The 20,065-nt window shown below is 44.7% G+C and overlaps 1 protein-coding gene and 1 long non-coding RNA gene across 4 annotated transcripts in view; one reads left to right on the top strand and one right to left on the bottom strand.

The window, feature by feature from the left end:
• Positions 1-14,843, top strand: part of LOC101747078 (agrin) — a 29,453-nt gene extending 14,610 nt beyond the window's left edge. For 2 of the 3 annotated variants that reach the window (XM_004927321.5, XM_062674209.1), the window contains exons 2-12: positions 1,500-1,659; positions 10,363-10,500; positions 10,774-10,921; positions 11,314-11,475; positions 11,575-11,718; positions 11,942-12,106; positions 12,484-12,645; positions 12,916-13,041; positions 13,525-13,701; positions 13,786-13,944; positions 14,061-14,843. In XM_004927321.5, coding sequence (XP_004927378.1) covers positions 1,611-1,659; positions 10,363-10,500; positions 10,774-10,921; positions 11,314-11,475; positions 11,575-11,718; positions 11,942-12,106; positions 12,484-12,645; positions 12,916-13,041; positions 13,525-13,701; positions 13,786-13,944; positions 14,061-14,139 — 1,509 coding nt within the window. In that variant the 5' untranslated portion in view covers positions 1,500-1,610 and the 3' untranslated portion in view covers positions 14,140-14,843. Of the gene's footprint in view, positions 1-1,499; positions 1,660-10,189; positions 10,277-10,362; positions 10,501-10,773; positions 10,922-11,313; positions 11,476-11,574; positions 11,719-11,941; positions 12,107-12,483; positions 12,646-12,915; positions 13,042-13,524; positions 13,702-13,785; positions 13,945-14,060 lie in introns of those variants that run through there. The other variant, XM_062674210.1, reaches the window with a different exon arrangement.
• A 1,932-nt stretch (positions 14,844-16,775) lies between these two features.
• Positions 16,776-18,861, bottom strand: LOC101746945 (uncharacterized). Its single transcript, XR_209809.5, has 2 exons — positions 18,719-18,861; positions 16,776-17,184 (listed from the first exon to the last, which is right to left on the bottom strand). It is a non-coding gene; the product is annotated as an uncharacterized LOC101746945 (long non-coding RNA).
• Positions 18,862-20,065: the final 1,204 nt, after the last annotated feature.

The following is a 20,065-nucleotide window of genomic DNA, read 5'->3' as shown; positions in this document are numbered from 1 at the left end:
GCTATGGCGGGTCACGCGGGTCCCGCGACATTGACTCAAGGTCGATTTAGTGCGACGGAGCCAGTGCCTGGACTTGATAGTTCCCTGGTTTCGCAGAGCACATAATGATGCGGCGACGCTCACGTGGATACAGTCCCGTCAGATGCCCGGTTAATGTATTAGGCGAGCAAGGACCACTACTGAACATTAAGCCTCTGCAAAGGATTACTTTAAAAACTTACAAGCGAAGGCAGCACTTGAATCTTGCAATAAATTGACCATTCCCGCGTAACACCGATGCTAATATTTCCCGATTGTCGACGTTCTTCAGAATTTATTGTTTGGTGAAACCCCCGTCAGATTGATTCAGTGAGGAGGTTAGAGGTTCCGTGGGCCGTTCGCACACAATGCTAAATGTGTCTTTGTTTAGTGAACGCTCTGTGGTCTTGCCCGTAAACACACATATCGGAGAAGGGTCGTGTCACCGTCCCACTGACCCCCTGACCCACTGGGAGCACTCAGTGAGCAGCCGCCGCGCGCCGCTGCGACGGCATTCCACTCACACTTACTGTCCTTTACATCACGTTTAAATGTTAGTCGATGTAGTCCATTTTGTGTAAATGTAATTACATACGCTTCTTACTTGCCGTCGACTGGAGTAAAAGATATTGATTGAGCAGATGATGATCGCCTATTCATACACAGGACGACTCCCCTAACCTGCTTGACTTACTGCTGATCCTGTCTAGTCCTTCAACCGTGCAAAGAAGCGAATATCCAAACGTTGCCGATATTACAAGTTGCCCCCGCGTGCCGGGCGGCGCTGGGCTGTGGGCGCCGGACTGATCCACTCTCAGTCCTGCGACTATTTCTTCGTTTTTCCAACTTCCCTAAGTAAATAAACTAAATCAAGAATCAGTTGAGCTCATAACTCAACTACTAATTCAAGTAGCGCGAAGTCGCCTTCACGATATAATTATAAGATAAACATGCATAAGGGTACAGAGTCTGTCTCTGTACAGAGACTCCTATAATACGTGCTATAACTACGAAACGAAATACAAGGGGTATTTATTAATGTACATAGCTCTCATGTAGTTTCACTTTACAATGTCTTCACATGATCGTCGCTCTCCGTCGCGCAGTGAGTCCGGTGCGGCCACTGGACTACTCGGATACTTGAATGTGAGGCGGCCGCGGCACAGTAAACATGGACACAAGTTATTTATTAAACTTTAAAGATTAAATTGATGCCTGGGAGTGCGTTATCGTGTCGTATACTGAATACTCCCCCGGCACACGTAGCTTGCGAGAAAATCCTAGTTTGGGGCCGTTTATGAATGAATGAATATTCATATGTTTTAATTTTATTATTATTATTTTTTCCTGCCTCTTCGCCTGTAGCCTCGAGAGGCTATTCTGGCTTCACCCGGGGTGTGTAGGCATCAGATTTGCAACTATTGTATTGTTGTTGTATTGTATTGTATTGTATTGTATTGTATTGTATTGTATTGTTACAGATCGCGCAACATGTGCCGCAGGAAGTGAGCGAGGACAACAGTGCGAGACTAGTTCTGTTGCGATACTCACAGAAGACTAACTTGCTAGACCGTTACCAGCGTCGCCGCACCATGGAGTCCGGGACCTACCTCCTCGCCGCTGCTGCCCTCCTTGTCCTCGGTGAGTCCAGTTCAGTGCTGCCCAACACATGACGTGCGACCGCGTGAACTTACAGTTCCTTCACTTATTCGCATCACATGTCACGGTGAGAACAAACCATTTACCAATTAAGAAGAATATTTACTAAAGTGCCGTTGTGCTTCAGCGGCCTAAATCAATCAATAAACAGCTGCACTTGCATTCGAAATTGGTTATTAGGAGTATTTTGTTAGTTTTGTTGTTTGAGGCGGCGCGGCGCAGCGCGATCGCCAGCTAACTGTACATAATTACCAATAATTAGTGGCGGCGCGGCGTTGCGTTGATCGGCATTCGACGCGCACAACAATGTGGGTTAACCGAATCACATATAGTACACACTTACAGTATACACTTTATATACACACTGTATATACACTTAACTGTATACACATAAAATAGAGGTGGATGTACACATTTGCCTATCGTTTTCCTTTTTTTTGTAAACCTAAATTTATATTATTATTTTTTTATTCTATTTCTACTTTTGATGGTGGAAACTTGTTTGGGTTTTGTTTTAGCTATTTTTTAAGCTAAAAGTTTAAGTTTAAAGTTTTATGTTGATTTTGTATTATTGATTTCCCAAATAAATAAATGAATAAATAAAATAAGTTCCATGCTGCGTTGTAGACTTAGTTTTACTCTTAAGCATACATAAATATATATAGAGACCGTTCGTAAAATGTCATAAACGGGGCAGTGACTCAATGTGACGTATGTATCTACATATGTGACTATAACGGCTAGGACTAGCACATGATATCGCGACTAGATGCGGGATAGCGCACAAACAGAGCCGCAGTGATGTGCAGCGCGGCACGTGCGCGGCGCCACTGCTCGAGCGACACACGTGCTACTTGTGTATCGCGAGCACGTGCCCGTGTACAGGGAGTGCTTCGATTAGTAGAGTGTGTAATGTGCGCGCCATCGTGGGAGGTTCCACAGTAGTAGCTAGACACTGCTAGTTGTGACGACGCACCTCCGGGCTCCGGCAGACGGACTCACCGCCCATGAAGGGCTTGCCGAAGTAACAAATATCATATTGAGTCCTAGTCAATTTAATTAATCAATATCTTATTATAATATTATTATTATTATAACGGGACTGTCGCCGCCATCTTAAATGTAATTGAGTTATTTGCTATAAAAATTGGATAGGTTGGTGGTGACCCGTTTTTGCCCACTCATGCCACATAGAAGCCTTGCGCTCTGTCTCAAGGAGTCGAACAGAGAGGACGGAGGCTGACAGCATGAAACAGACATGTAAAATAGACGGCTTCGGGTTGGGCACGAGTGTCGGCGTACTTACTGTACCTAGCCCATCTTACCTCGAGTGTCTGTTGGTATCGAGCCGCACTAGGCCGGGGCGCAGCGCGGGCGCGTGCAGTGTGCAACCTAAAAACTGGTCTTAAATAATAAAATAAATGAGAACTAACTCATCCTGTATACAGATTTACCGTTAAGTATTCGCCAAAAAACAAGATCAGTATAAGGCGGGGGACGTGTCGCTATGTGCCGCCCCCCGCGCGCCGCACCCCGCCGCTCTCCCCGCGCTCCTCCACACACTCTACCTATCTGTACCCGGATTGCAAAGCGAGTACTTCAGGTGATGGGTCCGCAGCCACGTGCCACCAGCGCCCAGAGACAAATATTTATTTTAACCGAAGCTAAATGTACCGAGGACGTTCTCACCGCCGCGCTGTGCCCAGCTGTGCCGCGGACAGATGTTCATACAGCTATTTCATTTCCGACGATTTTATTCGTCGACAATTTAGTATCGTGATTTTCAAAGTATCAACAGGTGCCGTTTATTTGTATTTATTCTATAGGTCCAGAGTAAATTTACATAGTTTATCATACTGCGATGTTAAATTAATGAATGACTTGAAAAGTTATTTTACACTTCCAAATCACGGGGATATTGTTAAAAAAATATCATTTCACATGTAGGAGTTTATTTTTTGTTACTGGCCGCTTGGACGCCTAATTAGAAACATTTTAAAAAACCATCCATTATAAATACACAAGGAGTATAGTCAAGAACGGTGGCGGTAATATTTAGGTTTGGGGGTGTTTTTCTGGATGTGGAGATGGAACCGTTTGGAAGGTTGAAGGTACAATGGATCAATGGCAATACAAAAATATCTTAGAGCACACAATGATTCCCTATCTGGGCCGATCATTTGCCTGTAACCTGGATCTTTTAGCATGACAATGATCCTTAACACACGGCTAATGGCGTCGAATGTTTCCTTAGCCAACAGCGTAGGTATATCCGTTTTAGACTGGCAAATAGTCCGGATTTAAGCTTGATAGAAAATCTCATGTATATTGTTAAAAAGAAAGTCTCAAACAAAAGTAACACCAGTCAAAACGAACTATATGAAGCATTTGTGAAATCATGGAATTCAATCCCCCTAGAAAAATATATGAAATTGATTGAATCAATGGCACGTCGTTGCAGTGCTGCTATTGAAAATAAGGGATACTCCACTAAATAATATATTAATTACTAGCTGACCCGGCAGACTTCGTAGTGCCTCAATCGATAAATAAAAGACCTAAACTTTTTTATAAAATAAACTTAAAACAAACCAAAAGGAATCCGTCCGACGGGGGACACATCAAAGGAAAAACATAATTGTTATTTTCATTAAATTCCGAGCATTTTCATATCTATCTACCTTTTAAACCTTCTCTGGACTTAAAAACCACAAATAATTCAAGACCAAAATTAGTCAAATCGGTCCAGCCGTTCTCGAGTTTTAGCGACACTAACGAACAGCAATTCATTTCTATACATATAGATAGCTATTGGTAGGCTGCAGATAGTAGCTATTTCATAAATAACAATAATAATTACTAATACTTAAAAAGATATTGATTTTTATACTTTTTTGTCGTTTTTTCTAATTAGTTGACCATTATTGTTCATGGTTTAAAACTGATTTAAATGTTTGTCCCTAATGTAATGTTGAAACTGCACTTGTGTAGTGGGATTTATATTGTTTTTCTATTAAATGATAAATCTTTGAACATATTGTTGTCCTATTTATTGTTTAATTTCAAAATAAAAACGATTGCGGTGAAGTATCTTACATAATGTCAAGCACCGTTGGTATTATATGGTTACAGCCATGTTGTTAAGTTAGGTACGTCAATCAATAAACACACGTCAAGCCACCGTGCGCGATCGGACGGTGCAGATGAGCTGCTGACAATCATGCCGCCCTGGTACGGCAACCGCTGGTTTGGTGTGGTCAAAGCTCCCCGCAATCGCAGAAAGCTCTATCTTTCCGACTACTTAATATTGAAAATTGAAAGTTTTCTGTTCGTTGCATCGATCTACAAGCACGATATAAAACTCGTGTTATGTTCACTTCAACTTATTGTCTCCGCAGTGTGTTGCCGCACGAACCTTGAACTTAGAACTCCCTCGACATCGCCTGTTGAGTTCTAAAAGTTTTCACTGATCAAAAGTGAAATGAGCTGTTAGTACTGAGCTCACGTCGAGTGAGCATCGAAAGTTAGAGCGCCATGGCTGTTCGTCGACCATGGACGTACATACATACATACAGATCAGACGCCTCGCACTCCGCCGGGCAATTGATGGGTTTCACTTTTACTTCTTTGTAATTTAAATCTATTTGCCTTTCGTCTGTTAGAGTCAAGTCATTTTGTGATGGAGTGCAAGTCTCATTTCATTATTAGATCATAAGATCTAAAAAAAAGGGGTTAAAAGAAACAATATTATGAAATTGGTCCTTTTGTTAACACAATACTACAAGTGTTTTTTGAACTCATTATCACTGCATAATTCATACAGTACCACAATACAGTATCACATATTTATTATACATCCCACACAACAATGGAGCTCGCATAAAGCTCAATAAGCTTTATCAAATAGTACCAAGAACTCATAAGATTGAAGAAACCACCTGCCACCACGTGTCGTACTTTGTGTACGTTTCTATAAGAGCTAATAGAAAAAACAAATAAACATCTAATCCCACTGGGTCGAGCCTGTCTCGTGTGAGCCACGTGACTAGTTAGCACACGACACACAGGTTTGAGTACTGTGCAAGTCCAGACGAGTGAGAGCTACATATCGCGATCGTTTGATGTAGGAGTCGGGCGCCGGCCGACGACCCGCGGCTGCCTGCTGCATAATGAAAGCGCGACATTTGAATTTAGCGCCGCTCGTGTCCATGTACCGCGCCCACCGGGCACACCGGACCACACCGGGCCACACCGGGCTACACCGGGCCACACCGGACCACCTCGGACCCGCTGTGCGCAGGGATAGCGCGCAACAACCCGTTACACGATATCACAGAAATTGATAGTGGTGGCTGTCCTGTACTTCAGAGTGGAACGCACGGCTGCAGTAGGACGACCGACTTCCTTGATACGGCCTTGTTTAATTCATTTAAATATGGTAGTGGTCAGGCATAAAGGGTCTTCCTGGGGCCTGCGGTTTACTCCCAACATCTGCAGACCGTCCAATCCCACATACTCCGTGCGCCCCCTAGGTGCGGACACCTCGTATGAGGTTCGGCCCCCTACCTGAAAGACCAAACATGTATGAGGATACAATTTTACTGCCAGTGAAGACGCTTAACCAGACGGGCGGTGAGCTCGTCTAGCAACCAACTCTTGTGAAGGGAGCGAAGTGAGTACAATCCATAGGATTGTGGGCGGTGCACTAGTGCGCCGTGGTCCGCACCTAGCCCCCTCGGTCCTCGAGTGCAGCGCCGAGCCGGGCCGGACCAGTTTCGGGCGACCGGCCGACCGCACAAAGCTACCTGCGCTAAATCACGTCGTTCTATCGGTGTCGTTGTATTTTATTTTATTTGTAGACCGAGTTTATGTCCGAAGCTCCACAGAAGCTTCTCAGTTATTCAATAACAATAAAACAGAATGCACTGAGGCCAATGAAGATTCTTAAGATATTAAGGGTTAAAGTGTGAAATTGCCGATTTGTACTGAAAAATTGATTGCAGTTCCTGTAGATTTAAAACAGTTTCTCGTGCTGTATGAGGCCTCGCGTTATCATGGAGCAATAATGATGTAGACACCTGTTGTTATTACTTTATCAGATTGGAGAAAGCTATAGTGAATAATACCATGAGACCATCAAACAGTTACCGTTACCTTTTTATTGGTAAGCTTTGCTTTAGGGCACTGCTGCGGCGTCTGACCTGGAGTCAGCCACTGCATTTTTCGCTTACGGTTATTGTAAAGAATCTACTTTTCATCACATGTCACAATTCGATCCAATATTCCTTCATTTCTGTATCGATTCAACAAGGCAACACAAGTTTCAAACCGCGTTTCTTTCTAAAGATCAGTCAAATCGTGAGGCACCCATGTTTTCATATTTTTTTTATTTTATTGATTTGAATCAAGTGAGTCAATATTCTTCGTAAGGTAACGTTAAACCATGCCACTAGTTCCTGGATAGTTTGGCTCGGATCGGCTGCCACCATCTCTTTCACTTCATTGCTACTCACATGTGTGTGTAGTCTTCCACGTGGTTCGTTCTTCAAATCAAAATTTCCATCACGAAAGCGTTTAAACCAAACTCGCACGGTGCGTTCATTAGCGGTCCCCTCTCCAAACGCAACATTGATATTGCGAGCTGTTTCCGCAGCGATAGTTCCGCGTCGGAACTCGTATTCAAAATAAACTTGAATTTTCAAAGTTGCCATCTTTCTTGTCTAAGCTGAATAAAAAAAAAACAACTGAAAGTCGATAATCGAATGTTGCACATTTTTTAAAAGAAGAGCCTCATAGGTACCATTTGAAAAAAGCTTCACTTAAATATCTCAAACTATGAATGGTTCTTTGTCAATTCGAAGTACCTATTACAATAGAACGGCAATTTTATACTATAACCCCTTAGCTGTTAGCAAATCCCAACCTCCTGGCTGAGCCTTTGCTCGCCCACCTGTCCTGGTGAAACTGGAAAGGCCTCCGGGTCACCAGTAATCCTTCAAGCATAAAAAAAAAAAAAACTTTAACCCCTATTATTAATGTACAAACTAACATACTGCTCTAACAAATGTTTTGTGTTTTGGAAGAAACGCTAAATATTCCGTATAACATTATTTCTTGCAAGACTGGGAGTATAAGACATGGCGCTCTAATCCCAGTATCTCTGCCACCTTCCGCGATGATTGTGATCCTTAGGGGATACATCTCGCATAGTCCTTATTATCAGAGTAATTAAAAAGATAAAGCCAAGCTTGCACGTAATATTTCAAGAGTCCTCAACGAAGACAAGCAGTACTTCCCGCGCGGCTAGACTGGTGCTTTACAAAGTACATGCTCTGCCTCCCGTGGAGTACAGCTTCCATCGCTGGGTCGGCGCTCGTGAATACCAGCTACTTCCGCTTACCTCTAGGTATATAGAAAAAGGCCGTTGGGTTTGTCGATCATTTCTAATCTAATCGTTATCTCGGATCGTTCGGAAGATCTGGGTCTACGGAAAGACTTTGTTTTCTGGTGTTTTGGTAACGAATGGTCTATGAAGATGTTCTAATCATGAGATGCTACATATACTCGTTTGTGTAGGTAAGAGAATAATAGATAAATAATAATATTTGAACTTATTATGTTTCGAAGGAGTTGAACATCTGACAGTATCAGTACACAGATTAAGTAATGGAATGCTTTGTGCAACAAAGAGCTCCCGTGACCGCCAATAGGGATGTGACCTCATTCTATTGTGACTCCAAGGGCAGTGGGGTGACTGCGTTATGAATGCAATGAATACGTGCTCTATTCCGTGTGTCGACTGCCGAGACTACGGCGCGGCGGCGATGCACGTCCAGTGAACTCCTTCTGAACTACGATCAGCTGATATTTTATCTAAAACTTTGTAGCGCAATTTTTCTTAAGTTATCCATAAGATGACTGGAGAGTTCTTTATCTAAGATTAATAATTAAACTAATGTTTTGTGTTGGAAGTGTCTGTGCAGGCACACAATTTGCAATGTACTACACAGTCACAGCCGGTAAGAACGCAAAAAGGTACGGTCCGGATCTGGCGATTCGTTCGTCACAACAAATGCTATAAGTAGCGCACACGGTATCAGAATTGTCTACCCAATTTCACGAGAAAAAGTGTTTTTCGTATTTATGGTATTTTAATCATACTTTATTTAGTTTTATTTAATAGCGTGATGATATTTTGTAGGCAGTGATCAGTGTATCATCCGATTGCTGCCAAAATATTGGCACTTCTGAACGACAAACTGCGACAAGCAGGTTTGACCGCGCAGAGTCCGCTCTCCACGTTACTACTCTAACATTACCAAAACAAATATGAAGAAAACAAAACGGGTGAGAACCTGAGGGTGCGAGGCCAGATAGGTTGTGGATGTATTAACATATCCCAACAGAACTGCGAACCGAAAACCACATATTTCCTGTTGATCAGTTCTGGCCATTTTTTTTCTCTATATTCTTGGGTTGAGTTTCATTAGCTATTGGCAGCAAAGACGCTGTTGGGCCCTTGAAACTCTGAGATAGGGGAAGGCCAGGCTATGTAAACTCCACCGATCACTCACTCCCAAGCCACGACCACCACCCGAGACGGAACTCGGGTGAGGGTAGTTAGGTGGCATTCCGCGGTCAACACCTCAACCACACGCGCGACTCGCTCCAAGGGCGCCCGGCCGACGGAATCGTCGAGGCGTCGGTCAACGACCCCACGCCAGTTTCCCGGGATACACCGCGGGGCCAGAACGAGCCTACCGCCCGTTCGTTCATTCAAGCACATCCACTCAGTGTAGTTCCGTGCGTGCCCGGTGCACTAGCATGTTAGTAACGCGCCGCGCGGCCTCGACTCCCTCACATCTCCCCATGACCTTTACTGGGGGGAGAACAGTAGAGACCCTACTCGAGGGTATTTTTCTCCGACAGTTAGGCTCATAATGAGATATCCTTTCAATCCCATCATCACCAGTCATCAACTTACCATCACCAGTTACTGTTATCAATATTTTCAAAAACAATTCGGCTTCATTACGTTTCAATAGAGAATCACGAACTACTTTACGATTGATGACGTTTCTTTCGCGTGGCACAAACGCCGCACATTTCGGTACATCCAGACTTTCAGAACTGGGCCAAAACAGTTTTGTGGTCAACTCCTAGCTCTAACGTCGTACCTACACATATGCTTATTTTGATTGTTTGCTTTGACGCTGATTTAAGAGCATAACTCTTCATTGGATTCACTAATTATGGCGGATCTCATTAGTACGACAAAGTCGACGACGTTGTTCAAACAACACTCTATTTATGGCACCTCGGATGTTTGGAAACTTAATATTTGCTTTTAAATTGATAACGTAAATGAATGATTTAATTACGTGGCTGAGTTAAAATATGAGTGTGCAAATAATTGTAGGTCATGTATGAATGATGAAACGATTATTTGTTTTTAAATAAAGTTGTTATACGGCACATTCAAGTTATCTAATGTTTCATGTGCTGTGTACATAGAGATCAGAAGTACTTTAAATATTATGTATTTTAACAGCCGAGGTGTTCGCAATCGCTAAGTATGTGAAGGTTGCAGGCTGTCGGCGTCAGTATACTCGCCTCAAAGTTTCAACAATATTGGATACGAATCCCGAAAATGTTAAGTATATATTGTATCTTCATCCTGTACAGCGCCGACGAGCGAGGCAGCTCGCGACGCGTCGTGTCCTCGCATCTGCGGGCCGGCGCTGCAGGGGGAGCCCGTCTGCGCCACCGACGGGTACATCTACCCCTCGCTCTGCGAGATGAGGAAGAAGACTTGCGGGAAAGGTATGCGCCCATCTACAGCGGACTCTGTAACCGGCCGGACTCCCTCGTAGTGCCTTCAGCAACTGCTCGTGGAACAAACAGCACTGCCAACGTCAACGCGGACAGATTCACTCTCATGTCTCATTGTATTTCTAATATTATGAATTGACATAAGTCTTACCTGGATTAAATTTGAAGAATTGCATTACCAACTATGTCATATAACACAATTGAATTTCATAAGTAATATAATATACGATTTCTAAAAGTGAGCAATTGATGAATACATTCCAGGAGTGCGGCTAGCCCCGGACCAGGGCTCATGTTCCCGCGCGCAGGGCTCCAAGTGTGACCACCGCTGCACGTCGGAGCGGGACCCGGTCTGCGGGACCAACGGACGGACCTACCTCAACCGCTGCATGCTGCAGGTCGAAATCTGCAGGTACCGATCGTCGTATTCCCACCCTCGTTCACCGACCTCACCACACAAGTGAGTGTCACGTCGAGCGGACGCGCGCCATCAACCACCATCACCGACGAGAACTATCAACTATTGTTTACGTAGCCACTAGGAGCACATAGCACCGCCCAAACAATACATGGAATAACAAGATGGAACGATAAGATGCCAAACTTTTATTTCATTTATGTCTGGTTGCGTGGACTACGCGTCCGTGTGGCAAGACGCCAGAATCAGTCGCATTGTTTGTTTATTATATGAACATCATCACACTGTGCATGCACTGGTAGAGGTTTATATTACAATACGTGCCATTGAGATGCAGTTTTCAAGTGTTTTCGTTGAAGTTAGCTAAATCCGTTATCCCGACACAGGCTCGGCATAGGCCTGTCTCACCTGGGCGCCTGCAACAACATCAGCGCGCACCGCGAGAACTGCCCCGTCGACTGCTCGCAGGCCCCGCTCGACGGCCCCATCTGCGGCTCCGACGGCAACGTGTACAAGAGCACGTGCCAGATGAAGCTGCTCACTTGCGGGTCAGTGCTCGGTTCGCCTCCCCTGTAGATGCGCTTACTATGCGCTGTTACTAAGCCAATCGAATGGTTATTTAACGATATTTGTTGTTGTATATTCAGACAAGGAGTGGTCCGCACCAGCAAGAAGCACTGTCAGACGACCCGCCACTGCCGCGAGTCGTGCTGGCGGGCGGCGCGCCCCACCTGCGGCTCGGACGGGAAGCTCTACGCCAACGCGTGTCGCATGAAGGCTACTAATTGCGGGTTCGATGGGCTCTCTAACTTAAGCTGCCTTTAACGGATGTACGCTTGCCTCCGCGGGCGGCGAACGCGACTTGTTGACCGTCGCTCCGGCAATACCCGGGCCATAGACAAGCCACTGCTTGCCTCATTTCAGTAAAGGCTAAGGCTAATGACTTGGTTTTATGCTATTTTTTTATTATTAAAAAAGCCATTAACGCACAAAACGTTTGAATTTCATTTACAGCAAGCACGTGTTCGAAGTACCGATGGCGTTCTGCGTGTCACAAGAGCGCACCTCCGGGGGAGAGTCCTGCTCCACCGACTGCTCCGGAGAGAAAGAGAAACCCGTCTGTGGCTCTGATGAAAACATTTACAGGAATGAATGCGAGATGAAGATGCTAAACTGTGGGTTAGTAGAAAATCAAATCAAAACCGATACACTCTTTGCTGAACTGGTAATACTTGCTGAATATCTAATAACGGGGACGTCTCGCGACTTCCTCCACCGCCATTTGCCCTTACTATTTTTAGCTTATTAAAATTAGCCTTATTTTCCGACTAACCTATCTCCTTCCTACCTTTAATTCGTTATTTGAATGCGGCGTGTTGCGAGGCACCGCAGGTCCGCACGTCAAGTCGGTTGGCGGTTGACGCGGCATCGTGGAACCGTTTAACATCAGTTAGTTGGTGAACTTGAAGCTTAGAGCACTTTAGATGACAATACAAAAAAGAACTCAAGCCAATATGGTTTCATTGCTGATAACGCTCCTTTACTTCTTGTTTCAGGATAAACAACAGGAAGATGGTGAAGAGGGTGGACATGGAAAAGTGCAAGTCCAAAATGAACAAGTGTCTGAAGGTGAAATGTCCGAGCGACGCGGACCCCGTGTGCGGTACCGACGCTATCGTCTACGCCAACTCCTGCCACTTGAAGGTCGCCACTTGCTTGTAAGTATCGGAGCCTTTAGGAGACTTAGTGCATACATGTCACAGACGCTACCGGTAGCACAACCTGTACAAACCATGTACTTGCGCCGCAATAAGACTTCAGACAATATTATATACACTATCAACATGATTTTTCTTTCATTCGTTAGTTTCTATCTTCATCAGGTTATTAATTAAGTAGCGGTGCGAGAGGCTGTATCTATTGTGATGGAACCTAATGAGTCCAATCCAAATGGTCTGTAATAATGTTTGGTACTGCACACCGTGCAGACGAGGAGTTCAGCTGGCTCACTTCGGAAACTGCACGCTTCTGCCGCGCCTGGAAACCGACTGCCCCGACAACTGCGACAACGTGCTGGAGCAGCCCGTCTGCGGATCCGACGGAAACGTCTACAGGTCGATATTATTACATTGTCACTTGCTCATTTCTTCTAAAGAATCATTCATCATTCCTGTCCTTTTCCTAGTCAAATCAAATCAAATCAAATCAAATCAATCAATTTCACGCAATCCATCCAATTCTTCTTAGGTCTACCTCTTCATCTATATCCTTCCACATTCATAGTTAACATTCTCTTACCCATCTCATTTTCATTTTGTCTCATCACATGTTCATACCATCCCAAGCGCGCACTTCTCAGCTTCTCTGTCACAGGTGCCACTTTCAGACTTCCTCTAACATATTCATTCTATCCATTCTCGTTACTCCACACATCCATCGCAACATTCGCAACTCTGCTGCATGCAATCGCCTTTTATCCGCCACTTTAGTTGTCTCTGTGCATTCTAAAGAATACTTATGTATAAGACAACATTCTAAACCGAGTGTGGCACATGCCACATTGAACTAATAAGGAACGGGTCCAACAAATGCTTTAGGTCTGAGTGCGAGCTGCGGCGGTTGACGTGCGGGCAGCACGTGGTGGCGGTGGCGGCGTCGCACTGCCGCACCACGGCGCTCTGCCACGAGCACTGCCCCGACACGCCCGCCTTCATCTGCGGCTCCGACAACCGCTTCTACAAGAACGAGTGCCTCATGAAGAAGGAGAACTGCGGGTAACAACGCCTTCATTTCGTACACATCGGAAGTATAGCGTACGAGCGCACGTGTGCATTTCGTAACGAGAGCTATCGCCACAGCAAGCACGTGTTCGTGGTGCCGCTGAAGCGCTGCCTGGCGCGGTTCCAGTACGCGGGCTGCGCGCGCGTGTGCCCGCCGGAGTACGACCCGGTCTGCGGGACCGACGACAAGACCTACTCCAACAAGTGCTTCCTCGAAATGGAGAATTGCCGCTCGAGGTAACTAACATCCCTGTGTCGCTCTCCTAAAATGTAGATACAACTTTATTTGGCACTTAACATAGTTCTGTGACGTTCTGGGTGTGACCAAAACAAATGCGTTCTCAAATTTCCAGGAGTCTCGTCCAAATGAAGTACCTGGGGACGTGCTCTGAGCCGATCGCGGAGGAGCCCAAGAACTATCTGTATAGGTAGAGCGTGGAGTCGAGACAGTGATGCATTCTTGCTTCAATATTGTAATCGCGTCGTGGGATATTCAGTGCCAACTTTACTTCTTGCTACACTTCTATTTGAAATAACTCGTCTTCCACTTTATAAACTTAGATTTATTATGTAATTATAATTACAAATTTATTTATTAAACTCAGAGACGCCGTAGCCTTGCAAGGCTTTGACGGTATATGTATCTGATAAATAAACTTTAGATTAGTATCACTAATTGTCTGTACGCAAATATGTATGTAATGTTCAACTAGCAAACGTGGTTAAATTAGCAAGTACAAACTATGTATCTGAACACAAAGCGTTGTCGACAACATGGCGGCCGCGTCCCGCAAGCAAGTACCCGCGGAGCGGCGAGCGCGTCATACTCGACGGTGGGTGACGCGGCGGTGGGGACGCGACAGCGGGTGACGCGCTGGCGGACGCGGGCCACTACATGGCAAACTATATATTGTGTAGATTAAGTTAACTCTTTGTAAATAATTAGCGAATTGTTTCTAAATAATATTTATTTATTTACGTTTTAAGTTTTTTAATGCATTTACGGAAAAGACTCAGGAATTTATTAATTTTAAATTATTACAGTATACTGTCAATCAGACCCCGGTAGTGAAGCGCGGGGCTGGTCGTGCGGTGTCGATTGTGTAGAAGTGAACAATAAAATTGAGTAATAAACATTAAATGTTTTTAATTCCCACCAGACCACCGGTAACTTTACAGGCGGTAGAGAGTGCTATGAGACTGCAAAGATTAGTATCGCGGTCCTGGATGTTTCTACCACTATACCACTGTACGTTTATAAGTCGTCGTGGCCTAAAGGAAGTCGTCGTCCGGTGCATTCGTATCGAGCGATGCACCGGTGTTCGAATCCCGCAGGCGGGTACCAATTTTTCTAATGAAATACATACTCAGCAAATGTTCACGATTGACTTCCACGGTGAAGGAATAACATTGTGTAATTAAAATCAAAAACCCGCAAAATTATAATTGCGTAATTACTGGCGGTAGGACCTCTTGTAAGTCTGCACGAGTAGGTACCTCCACCCCGCCTATTTCTGCCGTGAAGCAGTAATGCGTTTCGGTTTGAAGGGTGGGGCAGCCGTTGTAACTATACTAAGACCTTAGAACTTATATCGCAAGGTGGGTGGCGCATTTATGTTGTAAATGTCTATGGGCCGAAGTAACCACTTAACACCAGGTGGGCTGTGAGCTCGTCCACCCATCTAGGCAATAAAAAAAAAACTTGGCACGATTGAGGGAGGGAGGTTTCAAGCGCGAGAGGTGGGATACCGTCCTCGCCGGGGGCTTTGCGCCTCTTCATCGATTTCTGTCTTCTTCTGATTATAAAACGAACGAAACCCCGGGCAAAACTATTATAAAATTAATAATACATTTTTAAAACCCAAATTGAACGAAGTTAATTTAATTATAAAAAGTGAACTATTTATTTTGACCCTATGTGTACGATGCGCAGACGGCCGGGCGGCCCCCCTACTATTTTGTGGAGAGCTCACGACTCGTGCCGATTACTATACCTGAACTATCCAAAATATTGCATGTTACTGTACTAAGTAATATCATTTTAGTGGCTTGCGCATTACATATCGTCTCAAAACACTGTTGTTCCAATGCGCATACGCACAGTGAGTATCAATGGAGCATACTCAGTATCAATGGCTACTGATTGTGTTGATTCACCCGAATCACCTTTTGTCAAAAATTGTTACAACGAATGATGACTACGAGAAAATGAACTACATACACTTTTCATTTGAAAGAAAAAACTTCCTTTGGTGTAATTGATTGAAACTTAGAACAATTGTTTACCTGATGGTGCTCCGCGCCACCGCAGAACACGCATCTCTTGTGTTCACGTGCAACAAATCTGTCACTTTATTATTTCTAATATTATATGTACATATAGAGTTTTGTTTAAGTTGCTTTGTTGAATATTATATTAATTCATTGGAATGCTATTGTTATTAGATATATTATAAGCGCGCTGTAAAATAAGGAAATGGTTACGAATATCGTTTATTAATTGCGTACAAGTGGGTAGTTTATCACAATCAGAATAGTTCATCTCGAATGGTTTAATGAATTCTAAACAAACCTTCTTACAACCTACAATTATATGAACAATGATAAAACCCTCAAGACATTCTAACTAGTTGTTAGTTGTTTTAACGAGCTCACTAACGAACAATATCATTCTGTCTAGTTATATCCTTTTCTAAACGAATTATTAAAAATAACTACTGTGAATAATAAAAATATGTATTTGAGCCTTAATTAATAATTAAAAAAATTAAAATCCCAACTTTTTTTTAATAAATTCCGACAACGTAATGATCCCCGACAACTTCGTATCGCGGCGACGTCGGTCTGAATCTGCTGTTAAAAAAACTCATATGCAACCATCTCTGTGATCTGTGAACCAATGTCCTCCAAAGGGCAGGCTCCAAACGTCTTCTCTGACACCGGAGTCGGACTCTACTTTGTTAAATTATGTTACAATAAAACGCGAAGTTAATTTAGATAGCATTCTATCTTCTTAAAAATATAATAATTACTTACTACAGAATACGATTTAAAAAAAACAAAGCCAGTAGATAACATTAAGTATATTTTATTGATAATGTGAATTGCAAATTAATTACTCTGTAAGCCATGTGGAGTACTCGTATGTCACAATGGTACTACAAGACGGGTGCCGATTAAATGTGTGACATTGTAATAAGTACGACTGCAGCACGACGCGACGCAGTCTCCGAGTGAAGACAGAATTGTATTGTCAATGCAATGAGTGGCGGTGCTCTCCCGGCGAACTATGTACCAGTGTTCCTGTAATTTTCATCATATTCTCTGATTTTTGTTGACATGCCGCATTGATGAGTTCCCTGGGGAATTCGCAGGGTCTACAGCGCGGAGCCAGCTCATCCACCAGCGCGCGGAGACGACCTTCAAACTGCAGCAGACACGACCAGCTCAACGCCTCGTGGTACTTCAGTATTGCAACTGTATCCGATACACACGGCGTCCATTATAGATATTTGACTTAAGCTACTACGAGTATTGAGTGCGAGTCTGAACCGCGCCCTAAGTCTTTGGGTGCAAGCCGGGCTGTCTTCCGGTGGCTGCGTGGAAACACACTCTTATAATAAGTGTTGTGTGTATCTTCAAAATCGTCGTGGTGTATGTGTCGCGGCGGTGCGGCGGCGGCGCGGCGGCGGCGCGGTGTACTGACGTCGAGCGAGCGACTCTACCGGGACTCGGAACTCGCGCCCGAACCATTTTTTTGTAAGATAAATAAATAAGCACACACTAGCCGCGCTCTCACTAATTATTTCTAAAGTGAAAGAATGCGTAATGTGTCATCGTGTAATAAAAATCAATCGGCCGGTAGAGGAAAATGTAACTGCACTACTGTTTTTTTCGCTATCGATTCTCGTGGATGGGTAAGTGAGCTCACGGGCTCAACCTGAGAGAATTTGCTAACACTAGCCGTATCAAGAGCAGTTTTTCGCAGAATCTATCACCGGATCGGAATCGAAACCCACTGAGAAGATCCGGCGAGAAACTCAGTGGGCTGTGTCTGTGGGTTAGTTCGCTCGTTGAGCTCTTCGTCGTAATTGACAAGTTCGACGAGGACGGTGACCGGTGACGGTGTAAATACACCGAGAGTGGATCCGGAGGACCCGACAAGACATGTTTCGGGCTACGGCGGCCTTGCGCTGCCCCGCCGCCGCGCCGCCGCGTCTCCTTGGTCGGATAGGTAATTAGCGGCGGACACGATAATCGATTATCGTGTCGCGTTGCTTTTTCAAAGTAGCTTTCTGATATTTCTTTTAGATACGTAAGTATCGGGTCTATATTGGGGTCGTCGTGAAGACTAACGTTTTTCACGTACTCCGGTGCCCGGACGGCTATGCTGCAAAAACGAGATTGGACGGCCGCGTGAGGGAGCACTGCACTTGCATAGGACATGACGGAACGTGTGCAAGTTTTGTAGTGTCACCTTGTTACGAAGGAACAATTTACTTCGCTTGCAGATCATAGCGTAGAGTGTACCGAGTACGAACGCGGCTCGGTCGCGTACTGACTTGATGTGGGGACCGAGTGTTATCCCTCTGTCATAGGTACTTGGTATAGGTTTTCCAAAGATTTTGATAGTGGAATGGAGTTACCAGGCTGGGTACTCGACGAAATGCTAAGCGGTGTCGGGAGGGCGACCCCTTTTGAAGATAATTGTCTATTGGCTCCGGTGACCACTACTATTACGTACGCGATCTCTCCTTACAAACAAATGTCACTAAATACATTACGTATACCGGTTTAAAGCATTTAACTACAACTACTCTAACAGCCACGGAACCCAGAACATTACGTGATGTAGTGTACAGCAGTCGACAGCTCGGCTGCGCCCCGGGCATTGCTCGTGTCCATGAGCCACGGTGATTGCCTACCATCAAGTGGGCCATTGCTTGCTAGTCAACCTATAAAGAAAAAAAGGAGCATGACCAAGTGCACAACAGTCTAGAAGAGAACTCACCGACCAGCACGACGTACGAGAATATCCATTTTAAAACCATTTTGTGCAAATACTCTGCAATTTTGTGATCGATCTGTCACTTTGTAATCAGTGACTCGTAGGTGACAGTTAGTGACAGTTGGTGACAGATGACTGGAGCTTAGCAAAGAAGAATTGTTTCGTCGAGTAACGCAACTGTAGGAAGCTAACGTAGAGACGTCACCACTGAGGGTGTTGCATGCCCCCTCTTCAAAATGTCCGTCGTGACATACGAGTACTTTTCGCAATTAGCTTGCCAACGGATTCAATTCACTCAATTCAGAGATCTGTCCCAGAAAATCCTCCACTTCAATTAAAAGTCTAGATCGCCTCTCCTACACTTGGGGTCGCGAAAAACCTGATGACCGATTTCACGAATCGCCCGTATTGTCACCCGCACTGCCACTCTTCCTGCCTGGTGATTAATTAACACAGTAGATTGATAGAATGTCTGGCGGAAGTGCAGCCTTCACTCGAACCGTAACAACTCGGCAGGTATTTATTATTTATTATTTATTACTGCTACGTTGTAGATGTCTATGGGCTCCAGTAACCACTTAACACCAGGTGGACTGTGAGCTCGACCATCCATCTAAGCAATAAAATAAAACCTGTAACACGCCCATTATTTACTGGGGATAGCACTTAACGTTCATTGGCCGCGGACTCCAGTCACCGTCCTCGTCGAACCCGTCGCTTTCGACGAAGGGCTCGACGCGTGAACTAACCCATAGACACAGCCCACTGAGTTTCTTGCCGGATCTTCTCAGTGGGTCGCGATTCTGATCCGGTGATAGATTCTGCAAAGCACTGCTCTTGCTAGGGCCAGTGTTAGCAACTCTCCCGGTTTGAGCCCCGTGAGCGCACCTACACGTTAGGGTGAAGCTGAATAGCCTCTCAAGGCTATCAGCATAAGTAGAAAAAAAAGGCGTCTCTTTACTATAATATTTATTACCTTACCTCAAGTAAGTAGTTAAAATATCTAGTACCGTTCTATATCGATGTACTAATGTTTGTTTTATTTAAGTACCCAGAGCGGCGCCTGTAGAGTGCCATGTGGTATCAGCCACGACCGCACGTCCAACGTCGCAGGCTGCGTCGTCACGTTGTTGCTAATCGTTAAGTAAACTCTCTGAACAAATAATTGTAATCTTCATGTTTATGGTTCGAGAGGAGTGTTGGCTGCTCGCGGCTGGTGCTGCTGTCGCATTGTCGTCATGCTGTATGTCTGGCGACTACTAATGTGGCCCTGGCATCGACTGGGGAGCCGGCTGCGTGCCGCCGACTCCGAGGATTAGGTATCGAACAATCAGATGTAGTGCGACCAAC

This window comes from Bombyx mori, chromosome 20 (assembly GCF_030269925.1).
Source record: "Bombyx mori chromosome 20, ASM3026992v2".
NCBI lineage: Eukaryota > Metazoa > Arthropoda > Insecta > Lepidoptera > Bombycidae > Bombyx > Bombyx mori.
This window is presented reverse-complemented; position numbering and strand designations above follow the sequence as displayed.